This window comes from Salvelinus alpinus, chromosome 3, assembly GCF_045679555.1.
Source record: "Salvelinus alpinus chromosome 3, SLU_Salpinus.1, whole genome shotgun sequence".
Taxonomy (NCBI): Eukaryota; Metazoa; Chordata; class Actinopteri; order Salmoniformes; family Salmonidae; genus Salvelinus; species Salvelinus alpinus.
Genome location: NC_092088.1, coordinates 14,530,561 through 14,548,060, shown reverse-complemented (window position 1 = coordinate 14,548,060; position 17,500 = coordinate 14,530,561). Strand labels below are relative to the sequence as shown.

Below are 17,500 nucleotides of genomic sequence, written 5' to 3'. Positions count from 1 at the left end.
TAAGGTGTCAGTACTAGGAGGTGCTAGGAGGAGGTGCCATAAGGTGTCAGTACTAGGAGGTGCCAGGAGGAGGTGCCATAAGGTGTCAGTACTAGGAGGTGCCATAAGGTGTCAGTACTAGGAGGTGCCATAAGGTGTCAGTACTAGGAGGTGCCATAAGGTGTCAGTACTAGGAGGTGCTAGGAGGAGGTGCCATAAGGTGTCAGTACTAGGAGGTGCCATAAGGTGTCAGTACTAGGAGGTGCCATAAGGTGTCAGTACTAGGAGGTGCCATAAGGTGTCAGTACTAGGAGGTGCCATAAGGTGTCAGTACTAGGAGGTGCCATAAGGTGTCAGTACTAGGAGGTGCCATAAGGTGTCAGTACTAGGAGGTGCCATAAGGTGTCAGTACTAGGAGGTGCCATAAGGTGTCAGTACTAGGAGGTGCCATAAGGTGTCAGTACTAGGAGGTGCCATAAGGTGTCAGTACTAGGAGATGCCATAAGGTGTCAGTACTAGGAGATGCCATAAGGTGTCAGTACTAGGAGATGCCATAAGGTGTCAGTACTAGGAGATGCCATAAGGTGTCAGTACTAGGAGGTGCCATAAGGTGTCAGTACTAGGAGGTGCCATAAGGTGTCAGTACTAGGAGGTGCCATAAGGTGTCAGTACTAGGAGGTGCTAGGAGGAGGTGCCATATGGTGTCAGTACAAGGAGGTGCTAGGAGGTGCCATAAGGTGTCAGTGCAAGGAGGTGCTAGGAGTTGCCGTAAGGTGTCAGTACTAGGAGGTGCTAGGATGAGGTGCCATAAGGTGTCAGTACAAGGAGGTGCTAGGAGGAGGTGCCATAAGGTGTCAGTGCAAGGAGGTGCTAGGAGTTGCCGTAAGGTGTCAGTAAAAGGGAGTTTTCGGTACAAGCAGGTGCCATAAGGTGTCAGTCCAAGGAGGTGCTAGGAGGAGGTGCCATTCTAGAATGTAATATTTCCAGCAGTACTATGTGTTTACATCTATGTCTCTAACTCTTTTCTCCCTCTCCTTGTCGGCTCTGGAGTGTGTCTCAGTACTAGGAGGTGTACTGTGTGTGGTTTGACAGAGGACAGGCTCTACTTTCTCTCCTTTACTAGCTAAGATGATTAGAGGTTAAGACCTGGCCCTAAAGGACGGGGGGGTTATTATGTCCTAGATGGCATCCTACTCCTCGTATAGTGCACTACTTGTGGCTACTATATGGAGAATAGGGTGTCATTTGTGATTGGTCACTGTATTTGGGTTAGGCCAGCCCAGATTTGCATAGCTCCTCCCAATTTGAGTATTTCTGTCCAATAGTGGGCCGGCAGCATACCAACCCTGCTGCTGTGTCCTCCACCGCCTCGCTGGCGCAGGAAGGTACGTCACAGAGACACGCCCTCTTACTTCCTCTACACACACTTCCGGCTTCATGTTTAAGCCCCTCCCACATCATACTTAAAGGAAGCACCATGGTTTCTTTAACTTCTGAAGGGGTCGGCAGGTTATCTAGACCCTTTTTCTCCTGCATGCAGCTCACGCTAGCCACACACACACACACACACACACACACATGAACGAGACTACGATATGGATGTTTTTAAGGATGATGCTAATACCATGCACACAGGCTAAATACATGTAAAACTACACATAGTCTGTCAACAATACCACTCAGCCTCATATCATCAGAAAGCATTACATTCATCAGTATATCAACCCCCCTCCCCACCTTCGTCCTGTGGTCACGGCCATGAGGGGGTTGAGGGGGGAGGGATTGGTGGGGGGGGCGTGTATCTGTGGCGACTGACTGACTGGAGGATGGACAGGAGCGGGAGAGGCACGCTGCCATCGTCTGACCTGGGGGGGAACTAAGGTCGGCGATCCCATGTGGACTAGGAAACGGTACACGGTTTCTGAAAGGGTTGGATGGATAGGTGTAAGCAGTATGGAAAAAAATTATATCCAGCCAATCATAGTGGAGCTACTAACATAATATTTACACCTATCAAATCCTTTCATATCTATAGGGGTTTCTAGAAGGTAGGGTTATAGTAGAATGTTGAAGCGATAACAAGGGGCGGGAGTTAGTGTCTCCCCTGAGCGTGCGATTGGTGCTCTAGGGTTCCGCATGAGGGTGATTGACAGAAGCGTATGATAGAGCCCTTCAATCACAGGGCTCTCCTCTGAGAGCGGACCAATCGCCTGCCAGTAAGTCCTGACGACGGATGACATCACCCCAGTAAAAGGCATCTGCCGCCTAGCCTCCCCGCCATCACGTCACTGCTTGCCCCCTTCCCTCTGGTGAATGGCTGAGGCAGACTTTGCTCTCTGCTTATGATGCGCTCTCTTCCCCAATCACATCGTCACACTGTAGCACAGGAAAGTGTGACGAATTGCAGTCAATACAATATTTCAAGTGGGAACAATGTGGCTGTGTTACCTTGCTGCATGTGAACTTGTATTCCTTATACACTCCGTTTACCCTTCTCCCTGAAGTGTGCACTCGTTCACTTCCCCTCCTAGGTGTAAAAGGATTGGACTGGTTTGAGTGCACACTTGAGGAAGGACAGGGAGAAACGGGATTGGACAATTTGAAAGTTACTCTTCCCTTCGTGTCTTCCTGAAAATAGCCACTGTTGTAAGGTGACTGGGAAGGTGAACGTTCTTAGTGGTGGCCACGTTCCAGGACAACTACACTGCAGAGGCCTGCCTGCCTGCTCGCAGGTGTTTAACATGTCAGTTAATCCGACGCCCACTGCCATGTTGTGGCTAGCAGCCATTGGTTGTTGCAGTGAAACGTAGTCTGTAATGTAGTTGACCTGGAACTCGACCGATATGTCCGACCGCGATCATTTGGAAGAAGTTGGGGCAGGGTGCATGTTGAGGGTGTTAGAACGGGTTCCGTGCTGGCCCGCCCGGTGGGCAGCTGGGTTGAAGACGTGGCAGGGCTGCATGGTTAGCCAGTCAGGGCCCAGCTCTGCTGTGTGTTGAATGGTAGGTATGCACCTTGGGGACTGTAGAGGACGTGGATGCTGCATGGTTAGCCAGTCAGGGCCCAGCTCTGCTGTGTGTTGAATGGTAGGTATGCACCTTGGGGACTGTAGAGGACGTGGATGCTGCATGGTTAGCCAGTCAGGGCCCAGCTCTGCTGTGTGTTGAATGGTAGGTATGCACCTTGGGGACTGTAGAGGACGTGGATGCTGCATGGTTAGCCAGTCAGGGCCCAGCTCTGCTGTGTGTTGAATGGTAGGTATGCACCTTGGGGACTGTAGAGGACGTGGATGCTGCATGGTTAGCCAGTCAGGGCCCAGCTCTGCTGTGTGTTGAATGGTAGGTATGCACCTTGGGGACTGTAGAGGACGTGGATGCTGCATGGTTAGCCAGTCAGGGCCCAGCTCTGCTGTGTGTTGAATGGTAGGTATGCACCTTGGGGACTGTAGAGGACGTGGATGCTGCATGGTTGGTCCGTTGTTTATTCCAGCCGTTCCTCTGCATGATGTAAAGCGCATGGCGTGGAACGGCTCTGATCAAGGCTCCAACCCCGAGTCTGAGCATGCTCAGTCTGCTCCGCCCGCCGCTCCACTAGGGAGCCACACTGTCCCTGTAACAGCCAATACCACAGCACAGTAAGAACACACGCACAGCAGTGCACAAACCACCACCGACAACTAAAGGATGCCCGCTGCCTTAAACATGTCTCTCTCTCTCTCTCTCTCTTCCTCCTCTCTCCCACTTGTTAACGGAAGGTAAGCATCCCCAAGATGATGCATGCAGCCCATAATTGTGTGTGTTTCAGTAACACATTAAAAACAGTGACAACAGCAGCAGGATGGATGTCTGACTGACTGGAGCCTCCTAAAGGAAATCAGTAGTTTACATTAACATCCACCTGTCTCTGCTATAGCTCTCCCTGAAGTGTACACTTGTTCACTCCCCTTTGTGGATGAAGAATGAGTAGACTGACTTGGGTGTCATGAATAGTGTTGAAAATACCCTTTAGTCAATGTTCACAACAATCCAATGCTTTTCAATCCATGAAGGGAGGGTGTTGCAGGGAGCTGGTGTTGCAGGGAGCTGGTATATGGAATCACACTGCAGTCTAGGGGTGGTTGTGTTGCTTGACTGATGTTACATCCTGTGGGGACCAGGTTGAACAGGAGAGAGTGAGGTGACAGGAGAGATGTTTCAGCTCTTCTATTGCTTTCTCTCTCTTTACAGCATGCAAAAGTTTACTTAACAAAAAGGCGGATGCTGCTAAGGTAAGGAGTTAAATCTGATGTCGTAAAGCTAGCTGTCACACACACTCTCTCTCTCTCTCTCTCTGCCACTCTACCCATCTCTCTCTCTGCCACTACCCCTCTCTCTCTCTCTCTGCCTCTCTCTCTCTCTCTGCCTCTCTCTCTCTCTCTCTCTCTGCCACTCTACCCATCTCTCTCTACCCATCTCTCTCTCTGCCACTACCCCTCTCTCTCTCTCTGCCTCTCTTTCTCTGCCTCTCTCTCTCTGCCTCTCTCTCTCTCTCTCTGCCTCTCTCTCTCTCTCTCTGCCTCTCTCTCTCTCTCTCCCTCTCTGCCTCTCTCTCTTTCGCTCTCTCTCTCCCTCTCTCTCTGCCTCTGCCTCTCTTTCTCTCTCTCTCTCTCTCTCTCTCTCTCTCTGCCTCTCTCTCTCTCTGCCTCTCTCTGCCTCTCTCTCTATATATATATATACACACACCCTTCTGGCTCACAGGGGTGGTGAGGTGATTACTTGATTTAGTGGAGAACTACAGGCTGTATATGTAAAGAGGGAAATTAAGATTTTATATTTGTGTGTCTCAGCCTACGACCAACAACAACAGTAAGAACAGCATAGTGAGTGCCATCAATGCCATGAAGGACAACAGCATGGCCGCTGCACAAATGGTACAGAACCTTAACCATCACCTCCTCTCTATGTTCCCCTCAGCCTCGTCTCCTCTCCTAGCACCCTAACCTCCTCCCCTGTTCCCTTCATCACAGTTTCCTCTCCTAGCACCCTAACCACCTCCGTTCCCCTCAGCCTCGTCTCCTCTCCTAGCACCCTAACCTCCTCCCCGTTCCCTTCATCACAGTCTCCTCTCCTAGCACCCTAACCACCTCCGTTCCCCTCAGCCTTCGTCTCCTCTCCTAGCACCCTAACCTCCTCTCCTCCCCCGTTCCCTTCATCACAGTCTCCTCTCCTAGCACCCTAACCACCTCCGTTCCCCTCAGCCTTCGTCTCCTCTCCTAGCACCCTAACCTCCTCTCCTCCCCCGTTCCCTTCATCACAGTCTCCTCTCCTAGCACCCTAACCACCTCCGTTCCCCTCAGCCTTCGTCTCCTCTCCTAGCACCCTAACCTCCTCTCCTCCCCCGTTCCCTTCATCACAGTCTCCTCTCCTAGCACCCTAACCACCTCCGTTCCCCTCAGCCTCGTCTCCTCTCCTAGCACCCTAACCTCCTCTCCTCCCCCGTTCCCTTCATCACAGTCTCCTCTCCTAGCACCCTAACCACCTCCGTTCCCCTCAGCCTTCGTCTCCTCTCCTAGCACCCTAACCTCCTCTCCTCCCCCGTTCCCTTCATCACAGTCTCCTCTCCTAGCACCCTAACCACCTCCGTTCCCCTCAGCCTTCGTCTCCTCTCCTAGCACCCTAACCTCCTCTCCTCCCCCGTTCCCTTCATCACAGTCTCCTCTCCTCTCCTAGCACCCTAACCACCTCCGTTCCCCTCAGCCTCGTCTCCTCTCCTAGCACCCTAACCTCCTCTCCTCCCCCGTTCCCTTCATCACGGTCTCCTCTCCTAGCACCCTAACCTCCTAGCAACTTAAAGTCCATGATCCCTCCCTAGCAACCTACCCTCCATACTGTTTACCCGTCTCTTCCTAGTGGTCCTAGTGGTCTTGTGTGTGTTGGAGTCTGAGTGTTTAAGGTTGGACCCTTCATGGACCTCTAACCCCTTCCTACTCCATCCTCCATCTTATTATCATCTCCAACCCTAACCCCCAGGCTTGTGTGTGTGTGTGTGTGTGTGTGTGTGTGTGTGTGTGTAACCAGACTTAACTCTATGCTCCCCTTCTCCCAGGAATCTCAAAATACACTGGTTGCTGCTGATGGGGTCAAGGTGAGGGTGTTGGTGTGCAGTTAGTGTGAGTCTGACTCGTATGTTGTTAACCTATGTGTTGTTAATCTCTCTCATCACTATCTCTCTATCACTATCTCTTTCTCCAGGGTTCTACAGAGAGTAGCAACACAAATGAGGATGAGGATATGAAAGGTAGTAAAATGACTCTCTTCCTCTCTTTGTGGTCTAACATATTGTTTCTGATAGGATGACCTGCCTGTGCTATATAGCTAGCTGTGTGTGTGACTCACCCGTGTGTGTGTGTGTGTGTGTGTGTACATGCGCATTATTTTGTGTGCCTGTCTGTCCGTGTGTGTTCTAATCTAGCAGACAGCGTTGTGATGATGAGTCAGGGAAGTGCTACAGACGAGATGCCCTCTCTTCTGACCTCGTCTGACAACTCGCCTGCCAGTAAGTGTTTTCACAGCAACCACAACCTTTTGTGGTCGTCCCAATGACCCCCACACTTCCTGACATCATCTGACCTCTGTTTGTTCTGCTTTTCCACCACGCAAACTTCGACCTGTATGTCTAGCCCTCTTTTTTTTTCGCCTAGCCTCCAGAAGCTATCCTCTTTGTTCTTGCTGAGTCCCAAACCAGTCCCTTCCTCTGGCCCCTCTTCCCTGAATTTGCTCGTTCACACGTGCCTCCACCAAATGCAGAAGAGCCCTGAAGCTGAGGGAGTACAGATTGTCTAGGACGTAGGGGGCTAATTGGATCCTTTGATAGTCACGTCGGCCTAATTAATATTCACCTGTTTTTGTTTGTCCTATTTCCAGACTTGACACATGTAACTGATGAAATAGCTCCCAAAATTAAAAGTTTAACTGTTTAGATGAAGATATTGTAAAACAATTGATAAAAAAAAGTGTAAATTGTATTATTTAAATGTGTGTGTGTGTGTCCCGAAGTTGATGGGTTTGATTTTTCTCCTCTGAAAGTCACCCTCTGAATTTAGTCAACAACACATGACGACAGAGGGCCCTCCGAGAGTGTTGGGTGGGGTGAGGGGCTGGTTTGGGATTCAGCCTCCCTCTCTTTCTCCGTCTTCACTGTGTCCATCTCTGTAACAGGATGGTGAAGGACAGGCATCTTCTACTTTTACTCCTCTCTCTTCCTCCCCCACGGTGCTGTCCTTCTCTCTCTCTCTCCCTCCCCCACAGTGCTGCCCTTCTCTCTCTTCCTCCCCCACGGTGCTGTCCTCTCTCTCTCTTCCTCCCCCACGGTGCTGTCCTTCTCTCTCTCTCTCTCTCTCTCTCTCTCTCTCTCTCTCTCCTCTCTCTTCCTCCCCCACGGTGCTGTCCTCTCTCTCTCTTCCTCCCCCACGGTTCTGACCTCTCTCTCTCCTCTCTCTTCCTCCCCCACGGTGCTGTCCTTCTCTCTCTCTTCCTCCCCCACGGTGCTGTCCTTCTCTCTCTCTTCCTCCCCCACGGTGCTGTCCTCTCTCTCTCCTCTCTCTTCCTCCCCCACGGGGCTGTCCTTCTCTCTCTCCTCCTCTCTCTTCCTCCCCCACGGTGCTGTCCTCTCTCTCTCTTCCTCCCCCACGGTGCTGTCCTCTCTCTCTCTTCCTCCCCCACGGTGCTGTCCTTCTCTCTCTCTCTTCCTCCTCTCTCTTCCTCCCCCACGGTGCTGGCCTTCTCTCTTTCCTCTTTTCTCTTCCTCCCCCACGGTGTTGCCCTTCTCTCTCTCTCCTCCTCTCTCAAAACGCTGCTCTCCTGTTGGCCAGTGCTCTTACATGCTGTGATCCAATGGCAGGCCTCTGTTCTGCTTCTCAAATTGCTGATTGGAGAGCCTTCCTTAATGTGTATCGTCAGTTTTCATAGAGAGAAAGAAGTGTGTTTCTGCAATGTGGAATGAAGGGACACGTAGTGTAAAATCATGATGCAGGAAGTAGATTTCTTCCTCGTCAGCTGAGCTGCTCAGAGCCCCCCCCCCCCCCCCCCACTGTGCCTGTTTCAATGTCTTTTTCATGAACCAACATCCATCATTACTGTTCCTTCATGTCGTGTGTTCGAGTGGTTTGCATGTGTCTAACTGCATGCGTGTGTGTGTATGTGAGTGACCATGCGTTGTGTGTTCCAGCCGTTCCTCTGCATGATGTAAAGCGCATGGCGTGGAACGGCTCTGATCAAGGCTCCAACCCCGAGTCTGAGCATGCTCAGTCTGCTCCGCCCGCCGCTCCACTAGGGAGCAACACTGTCCCTGTAACAGCCAATACCACAGCACAGCACAGTAAGCACACACACACACAGAGAGAGAGATATACACACACTAGTATGGAGCTGTCAGGGGAAAAAGAGAAGAGGTAGAGAGCGAGTAGAGCTATGGTGGCGGGTAAGATGTGAAGTAGTTCCTATTTAGCTAGATCGCTGAACTTCCATCTCTCTCTCTCTCCTCTCTCAAGCTCGTAAGCAGGAGATAATCAAGATAACTGAACAGCTGATTGAAGCCGTGAACAATGGAGACTTTGAGGCCTACACGTGAGTACAGCTACGTTGTTTCACACGGCTGATTAGTTACTAACATGAACCTAATGTTGTCGCTCTCGCTCTCTCTTCTCCTCTCTCATCAGGAGGATCTGTGATCCAGGTCTGACTTCCTTTGAGCCTGAAGCTCTGGGGAACCTGGTGGAGGGAATGGACTTCCACAAGTTCTACTTTGAAAACTGTGAGTCTCTTTCGCTATTTCATACACTTCTGAACATACAACGAACGAGTTCAGCAGAGATCCAAACTTGTTTTATGTGTTCCTACAGTGCTGAGTAAGAACAGTAAGCCTGTCCACACCACCCTGCTGAACCCCCACGTTCATCTGATTGGAGAGGAGGCTGCCTGCATCGCCTACATCCGCCTTACACAATTCGTCGATGGCCAGGGCCGCCCCCGCTCCAGCCAATCGGAGGAGACTAGGGTGTGGCATCGCCGCGACAGCAAGTGGCTCAACGTTCACTTCCACTGCTCTGGTGCTCCGGCCGCACCGCTGCAGTGATCTGGTATGTACACACACAAATAAACTGTGTGTGTGTATAACTAACCTTGTGGAGACACACAATTGATTCCCATTCGTATATATTACTGAACCTTAACCCCAAAACCTAAGCCTAACCTTTAACCCTTAATCCTAATTCTATCCCTAACACTAATTTGAACCTTAATCCTAAACCCCTAGAAATACCTGTTTTCCTTGTGGGGACTAACAGAATGTCTCCTGTGGGTAACTTCTGGTCCCCACAAGTGTAGTGAAACACGTCCACGTATATATACACACACTTTTTAGAACTTTCAAGGGATTAAAGGTTTGCTCCCATTCTCTCTCTTTGTTTGTCTTTCTTTCTCTCTCTGTTTCGATCTCCCTCAGGTGTCCAAACACTCCAGTTGGAGTGTGAGTTTTTTGGGGGCGTGTTTTCGGCTAGTGTGTTTTGGGGGTGTGTCCTCTTTGTGGATTGGCCCATGCCAGGAGCCCGGCCGGGCAAGACTGCACCCTCTCTGCAACACCAACCAATCCCGTCTATCCTTTGATCCGCTGGGGGGCGGCCGAGTGTGGACTCCGCCCCTGTGGGAATGATGCATGCATCTGACGCCCAATAGGAGGGCTTGTCCTTTGACCTCTGACCCCTCCTACCCGGCAGCCATTTTGTCTCCCGTCCACGGCAGCCATTTTGAGATGATGAGAGGAGTGGGGGGAGGAAGGGTTAATGAACTTGTAATGCCAGATATGACAATGAGTTGTAAGTATACAGGATAATATATGACTAGTATCAGACAACACCCAACCCTACCAAGCATTTATATATACGTGGAATGAGAGGAGAGGAGAATGTGTGTGATTTGTAAGAGGTGACATGTTGGGTTTTGTAAATGGAGAATTCCCTAGCAGAATTCTGAACGGAAGGACAGTCGGTTCGATCAGAAAGGATGTAATAACTTGATGTGAGGAAACACCAAAGTGTACAACTGTAGGCTTTTTACACGTTTCTGTGTTCTTTGCTGCTTTAGTTTTTTTGAGGGAAGGTAGGGGGGTGCATTCGAGAGCGATTTAGTTTCTGTTGTGTTTTTAGCCTTGTGTTTTACGTTGCGTTTCTGTGGACTGTGTCTGAGTCTGTTTGAGACAAATTGTAAGTGACTGAGTTTTAAAAGGGGTTTTATTGTAAAAGTGAAGCTGCAATGTGTACTGTCTGTTTTATCTGTCTGCAGTGGGAGAGAGGGACTTTTGGGAAAAGGCGTCTGCATTTTGCATGTTTTCTCTCGCTCTCTCCCTTTCCTCACCCCTCCCCTCTCCGTTTCACTCTCCCACCCTCTGGCTGTGTTTTAGATGGTGTGTGTGTGTGTGTATATAAGTCTAAGAGACTCATTCAGAGTGCACGACGAAGGGGTGAACACCATCTGGTCACACACACCAGCCGTAGTCCCATGGCCGTGTTCCTGACCCCATTTTGACATAACCTCTGACGGCTACATGTTTGTTGACACCGTGTGACGATCAACAAGGCGCTCACACGTCAACACATGCACGCCTCCCGCCCAAATTCTTACTCTATCTTCACGTCCTGAGCCTCCAGTCTCACACGTTCTGTGTAAATGCATATCGTGAACACACTTGCTCACACCTACACACTCTGTGGTGTGTCAGGCGTTGTAACATATCTTCACCGCTGCACCGTCTCCATGGTGAAACTCCGGTAGTGTGTTTTCATCCGTTCTTTGTGCGGTGTCCCTCCATTAGTAACAGTGTCCTTCATTCTCCCCATTTGTCGAGCGGTGTCTGTTTCTCTGTTTGAATGTCTCTCTCTCTGTGTGTCTGTCTGTCTCCTGGTTTGGGTTTTGTTGACAATGTTTTTGTTTACTGTTTGCTGTTTGGAAAGTTCTGCACTCTATATATATCTCACACACACTAAAGTTACACCCAACTATTTAACTGATCAGACTAGCTGGTTATAATATCACAGGGAAGGAAGGGACTTAATCAAGATCAGTTGTTGAGGATAGAAATCTGTTACACACACACACACACAGACAGGGAAAAGGGAATAAAGGGTGAACGTGGAGACAACATAATCAATTAAAATTAATAGTACATTTATTCATTTAATTTCACCCCCTCAGTGGTATTTCAGTCCTTATATTGGCCATTCAGGTGAGAGAAGAGCAGTAGAGAGTTCAGAGATCACATAATTATTGTTGGAATTAAACCAGAGAGATGTATGCATGTTTTCAGTTTAAGCATCTCCACTGTGCACCTACCTGAACTAGGGTAGAGGATAGGGTATATACTAACGATATCATATTTGCATCTTTTGAAATAAAAATGAGAAACCCTCCTCCATCCAGAATATTGAATAGGTGACATGAGATTTAAAAATTATTTAAAAAATAAAAAAAATACTATTTAATTACAAAAAGGATTGCGGAGCCTTAGCTTGGCATAAAGCTCATTGTCAGTACTCTCCCTGCGTTGTGATGTTAACCTGTCGGCCTGCGCTTTCTTTCCCCAGCAGTCGTTGGATGCTGGAGTTTTCTTTTTCTTTTTTTTTTTTTGCATGATCATGATGTACGGTAAAATAAAACCATGAATTGAGGACGATCACGTGTTTGTCTCAATATTACTAGGTCCTTTATCATAGCTTTGTTATTCAACTTGGATCTTGAAAGTATTTAATAAAAATATTTCAGCACCGTTTTGTGTCTCTGTCTCTTTTCATGTCCGAAACAACCAGTTTAACCAGTGTTCCAATGTCCTGCTAGCCCTTAGAATGCGTGTCCTGTACACTACTTCCAGTGGAGGCTGGTGGGAGGAGCTATAGGAGGATGGGCTCATAATTTCTGGAGTGGAATTAATGGAACGGAGACAAACACGTGGTTTCCATATGATTGACGTGTTTTGATACCGTTCCATTTATTCCATTGCAGCCATAACAATGAGCCTGTCCTCCTGTAGCACCTCCCACCAGCCTCCACTGATTGCTTCATACTAATGATACTGTAGTGCGTGGTCTGATTAACATGTTCCTACTCTGCTACTGTAACTGTTCACCTGAATCTATTGATAGTGTGTCTGCCTTAGAAGTCTCAAGATTTCCAGTCATGTTGTGTTCTCATTAAAGGTGACACGGCGGTGTTAGGTAGTCTGCACCTATTTAGGGCAGTATTGTTACCTTATTTAAGGCAGACTGTGTAACCTTATTGAAGGCGGACTGCGTACTTCCGCATGTAACCTTATTTAAGGCGGACTGCGTACTCCCGTGAGTGTGTGTCAGATGTAGGACAAGTCTCTTGGTCCCGGTCTTCTCTGTGATTAATGAGGACACTGCTGCAGGTCAGCTTCTACACACACAATATCCACCACTGCCACACACGTTCATGTACACACACCCACACTAATACTGACTCACACACACATTCACTGACCTACTGTCACATGTCCAGCATGCTGTCCAACTCTCTGGCCATCTGTCGCTCTCTCTTGTTCTCTACCCGTCTGTCTTCTCAAAGGTTACAGACATCATGTTGACTAGAACCAGGAATAAAAACCCTGAGCTCATTCTCAAGTCTTTCCTCAATTCCTTGTTTCTCTCCCTTCTTCTGCCCGCCTCCTCAAAATGTCAGAGGGACACCATTCTTCTCCAATCTTGTTACTTAGGGCTTGATTCAATCCGTGTTGTGTGACTTCAGCGCTACAGCACGATTGAATTTTAAAGGCAATGTTCGCGCGTTCGTGGAGACAGCATTCACGTTAAATGCTGCGATCGGAAATGACCTTTTACATTTCAAGCTCGGAAATTCCGCAATACGGATTGAATTGAGCCCTAAGCCTACCTCTGATGTTTTGAGACCGAGGAAAGGGGAAACAAGGAAAACCCGCTTGTAATGTCCTCGAATACTCTCCTCGCTTCCCTTTGATAGGTTGAGACAGCCAGGGAGAGGATGAGAAATTTAAGGAAAGACTATTGAGAATTACCCCTGGTCTCCACCGGTGTCTTAAGTCCATTTATATTGTCAGTGCATCACATGGTCTGGTGCCCTGGGTTAAGATGTAGCACTGAAGGAGTCACTAGAGAATAGCTTTATCTGAGGCCACAAGGTGTCCTTACAGCTTCATGCTGTAGATCAGCTTCAATAGACAACCTGTTCTTTCTGTCCGATTCGTGATTTTCAATGTATTTCTATGCTTCCCGTTCTTAAGTTTAGTTTTTGTATCTTTTACTTTCAGTTTGGTTCAAACAGCTGGGAAAAAATGTCACTACACTTTTGTACACTACTCTACACTCTTGAGTGCTTGTTTAAAAAATATATATTTCAAAAATTCACTTTTAACCAAGTAGGCTAGTTGAGAACAAGTTGTCACGTCAACTAAAATTAGGCAAATTATTTGAATTTTAGCAACCAGGAAATGGCGGAGCGATTTCTACGTATTGCACCTTTAATCAACATGTAGGCCTAAACACCACACAACATTTAGTAATTTAGCAAACTTATCAAAGGTTCTTATCCAAACGGATTTACAATGAATGCATTCAACTGAAGTAGCACATTCAGGTCTGTATCCACCTCAGTTTGTGGGGTTTTCCTGTAAGTTATGTGGGACTCCATCCAGCTGTGTAGCCATGTGAACTCTCCTGCTCTATTCGCCTGAGCATTGAGCAGGCAGAGGCTTCATTCAACGCATTAGATAGCACCCCCCAGTGGCTGTGATGATGTAAATACAGCCATTAGAAACGACGCTCACGTACTGTGGTCATCAAGCCGCTGTTCTACAGTAATACTCCTCCATAAAGAACAGACAAAAAAATACATTTATTTTGATGTGTTATAAAGACCAGACATTAGAGACCAGCACAATACCCTTCAATAGTCCACCGTGTTTCAGTACAGACCAGTCAGAGGAACACACAGATGTCTGTAAAACGGTTTTACATTTCTACTGAGTCAGACTCTTCACAGCTTCAAACAGAGACATGGTGAACTCGGTCTCGAATTCAATCAAACCCACAGAAGCATTGTTTATGCAGTGTCTGTGTTTACAAACTACTGTTTCCTATGCGCAAACACACACTGGGTACAGTATGCAATGTGGGTTTGGTGGAATATGTCCAGCTATGGAAATATTTACATTGATTTAGGACTCTAGTCAATCTGTATCGCTGAAGACTTACAGTAGAAATGTAAAGGTAATTTCCCATTGAGCCGACATATGCAGCGTGTACTGTGAACGCTGTCTCCACTAACGTGGGAACATTGCTTTTAAATTTCAATCACGGTGTTACGCTGAACTTCCGCGATACGGATTGAATAAGAGGCCTTAGTATGACTGAACAGTTTTACTCAAACATGAAGTCACAGGGAGGAGTTGAATGTGATGATTATACATGACAAACCACATGTTACTGGATAGACAGGAGTCTCAAGAGGATAAAATAAGGAATAGGAGCATTTCCTGTTTGAGAGAAACAATTAGTTATGGAATACAAGAGGCTTCACCACACCTGATTGAGCCAGTTAGAAACAAATAAACTATCATCAGGGCCATACTGTATATGGAGCTGGTAGAAGTTTCACCTAACCACTGGTCCTGGGTCAGATCTTTTTGCATCCTCCCCACAGGAAGTTGGTGGCACCTTAATTGGGGAGGAAGGGCTTGTGCTAATGGCTGGAGCGGAATAAAGTGAAATGGTATCAAACACATGCTTTCCATATGTTTGATGCCATATCATTTGGAGTTGGCTAATCTGATCCTAGATCTCGGGTTAGGGGCAACTTCTCCCTCAAGCGAAGGATAAATTATGCCTCTGAATATGACAACACCGTCTACTACTGAGGTCATAGAAAAACATTGAAATCAGACATTAATGAATGCAACACATAAACAATCAGAAGTATTTACACACAACGTTAACAACTAGAGCCATTCAGGGAGATCAGTAGAAAAAGATGAATACGATCCACCCCCTGGCTTTCCATGGCTTTGACAGGAGAGAGAAAAATAGTGTAGCATAGAATATCATTTTGTTTTTCATGATGTCGCAATGCCGTTGAGAGGCACAGCGTATGCCACAGCGCAGAATCCCTGGAGCAATTTGTTGGAGCAGTAGAGTCTTGCTGTAGGGCACAACGGCAGATGGTAGCTGGGAACTGACACCAACAACCTCAGGTTACTGGCCTAAACCTCAAGGCTAACTGCCGCCAAATGAAGAGTCCAGTTTTGAGCCCCCCCCAAGAAAGTCCAGTTTATTTGAAAGGAGACAGAAGAGCTTCTCCAGTTCACATGAAAGAAGCGACAGTCCCCTCCAAGGTAGATAGCATCTTCAGGAATACAAACGTGATATTAGATATTCGAGAACAGCTTTTGAACAACAGCTTATATATTATTTTTTTACCACTGGTTAAAGAATAACAGATAATTCTGGACAGACTTCACATTCAAATAGGGCATCACAAGAAACTCAACCCCACTGTCAGAGAAATGACTACCTAAAGCACGTCGTCTAGCTACACATCACTACAGCACCTCCCCTCCCAGACACACAGATGATACACACACAGATGGCACACATACATGAATGCACACACCCCATAGCTAGTGTAATACACATGCACACACACAAAAGTCTACATGGTCAGGGGTCAGAGGTCAGGGGGGCAGAGGAGGATCTCTTCTCGTTCTTCTTCTCTTGTTGTATCTTTCCTCTTTCTCTCCCTCCTTTTCCAACATGTCCTCCTCCTCTTCCTCCATCATCATCTATCCTTCCTCTGACAGTCACATGACACGGCCGGTGAGCCAATGGCGTGTCCTGGATCAGACAAGAGTGTGTGTATGCCGATTTTGTATGTGTTCATTGTGATCGTGTGTGTGTGTGTGTGTGTGTGTGTGTGTGTGTATATTTCTGTGCTGATCGTGTGTGTGTATGAATTGATCGTCAGTGTGTTTTTTCAACTCGTCATGATTGTGTGTGTGTGTATGTCCCGCTCCTGTGTGTGACTTCCTCGATCCAGCCCCCGAACCGGCTGACCCGTGTGTAGAGCGCCGGGGTTGAGGGGTCGCTGCAACCGTAACCCCCGGAGACGATCCCGGTCAACACCCATCGCCCTCCCTCCCCCTGGCATACCAGCCCACCGCCCCAGTTGCCCTGGCAACCGTTGTTCCCGTGGAGACGACGTGTGTCAGGGGGGCTGCCGGCGCACAGCGTGCCGTGGGAGGAGTAACCATCGCCATAACGCTTCTTACACTGCCATGACGTCAGGAGGGGTACCCAGGACTGGAGCACAGCATCTGAGGGGGAAGAGGATATGTACAGTAGGGAGGAATAACTTACTAACGTCTCAGCACTAAACCATATATCCTAAGAGGTTGTAGTTAAGAGGTAGTGGAAAGTGAGGCGTACCTGGGCCGTCCCAGCCAGCGGTAACCGCGGCAATGCAGGACAAGGGGGTCTTCCCCCCCGCAGCGTCCGGGGTGGGGAGGCAGGCTGCGTTAGTGTGGGGGTCAAAGGTCAAACAGTGATCCTTGGGGCTGGGCAGCCTCAGCAGGGCCAGGTCATGACCCCCAGGGCCCTGATCTGCTCTGAACTTTCTATGGACCACCACTCGCTCCGGGGTCAGAATTCGGTCAGAACCCCCCACGCGCACCACATACTGAGACGGGCCAATACCAAACCTTGGAGGGAGAGATAGCAGGTGTAAGTGTTTGGAAAACGGGGACATAAAATTGGATGGAAAGAAATGAAGGATGAAAAAGAAGACGTGAGCACTGAAAGTAGAAAAAAGACATGACTAAAAAAAGGAAAGGGAAAAGGAGAGGTCTCACCTGGTGAAGCAGTGAGCGGAGGCCAGGGCCCAGCAGGGAGAGATCAGAGTACCACTACAGATAGGATGGCCAGCTTTCCCCTCAGAACCCAACCACACTGACACCTGCCATGGCCACAATGTCCTAGAGGAGAGGGGGAGGGGAGGGGAGAGTGTCTGTGTGTGGTGTGTGCACGCGTTAACTTGTGTCTTCTCATTAGGCGTGTGATATTCTGTGTATCTACGCTGTACGTAAAGCTTCTCTTACCTGAGTACATTCTCTCCTCCTCCTCCACTCTTCCTCTCGTTCCCTTCCTCCACCATCTTCCTCACTCCACAGGTGAGCTCACTTGGCCTGGCCTGGCCCTCTGTTGCCCGGGGGGCGTGGTCACAGCTCACCCCTGCATCCTGTCTCCATCTGCAGCCGTCACGGCCCCGGCCCAGAGAAGGACACTCCCCCAAGAAGTCCTCCTTCCCGGTACACCTCACCTGGTCCAGGTGGACAGGACCCTTCCCCCGACCGAACCCAGCTGCTGCTATAGCATGACCACTGAGGGAGGAGGAGGAGGACAGGGAGAAAAGGAGAACAGGAAAAGGGGGAAGAGTGGGAGAGTGAAAGACGG

The 17,500-nt window shown here is 48.6% G+C and overlaps 2 protein-coding genes across 14 annotated transcripts in view; one reads left to right on the top strand and one right to left on the bottom strand.

Moving 5' to 3' along the window:
* LOC139570067 (calcium/calmodulin-dependent protein kinase type II subunit gamma-like) overlaps positions 1-11,776 on the top strand; it is a 55,966-nt gene extending 44,190 nt beyond the window's left edge. Inside the window, exons 13-23 of one of the 13 annotated variants that reach the window (XM_071391552.1) lie at positions 1,305-1,364; positions 4,206-4,246; positions 4,805-4,888; positions 6,064-6,102; positions 6,210-6,255; positions 6,433-6,513; positions 8,185-8,334; positions 8,507-8,582; positions 8,675-8,769; positions 8,858-9,094; positions 9,460-11,776. In XM_071391552.1, the coding sequence (XP_071247653.1) occupies positions 1,305-1,364; positions 4,206-4,246; positions 4,805-4,888; positions 6,064-6,102; positions 6,210-6,255; positions 6,433-6,513; positions 8,185-8,334; positions 8,507-8,582; positions 8,675-8,769; positions 8,858-9,090 (905 nt within the window). In that variant the 3' untranslated portion in view covers positions 9,091-9,094; positions 9,460-11,776. Of the gene's footprint in view, positions 1-1,304; positions 1,365-4,205; positions 4,247-4,804; positions 4,889-6,063; positions 6,103-6,209; positions 6,256-6,429; positions 6,514-8,184; positions 8,335-8,506; positions 8,583-8,674; positions 8,770-8,857; positions 9,095-9,459 lie in introns of all 13 variants that reach the window. The other 12 variants (XM_071391551.1, XM_071391554.1, XM_071391555.1 and 9 more) reach the window with 12 other exon arrangements.
* Positions 11,777-13,868: 2,092 nt separating this feature from the next.
* LOC139570065 (neurotrypsin-like) overlaps positions 13,869-17,500 on the bottom strand; it is a 21,720-nt gene continuing 18,088 nt past the window's right edge. Inside the window, exons 11-14 of the mRNA XM_071391549.1 lie at positions 17,146-17,427; positions 16,900-17,022; positions 16,478-16,749; positions 13,869-16,365 (exon numbers count right to left, since the gene is read on the bottom strand). Of these exons, the coding sequence (XP_071247650.1) occupies positions 16,034-16,365; positions 16,478-16,749; positions 16,900-17,022; positions 17,146-17,427 (1,009 nt within the window). The 3' untranslated portion in view covers positions 13,869-16,033. The remainder of the gene's footprint in view (positions 16,366-16,477; positions 16,750-16,899; positions 17,023-17,145; positions 17,428-17,500) is intronic.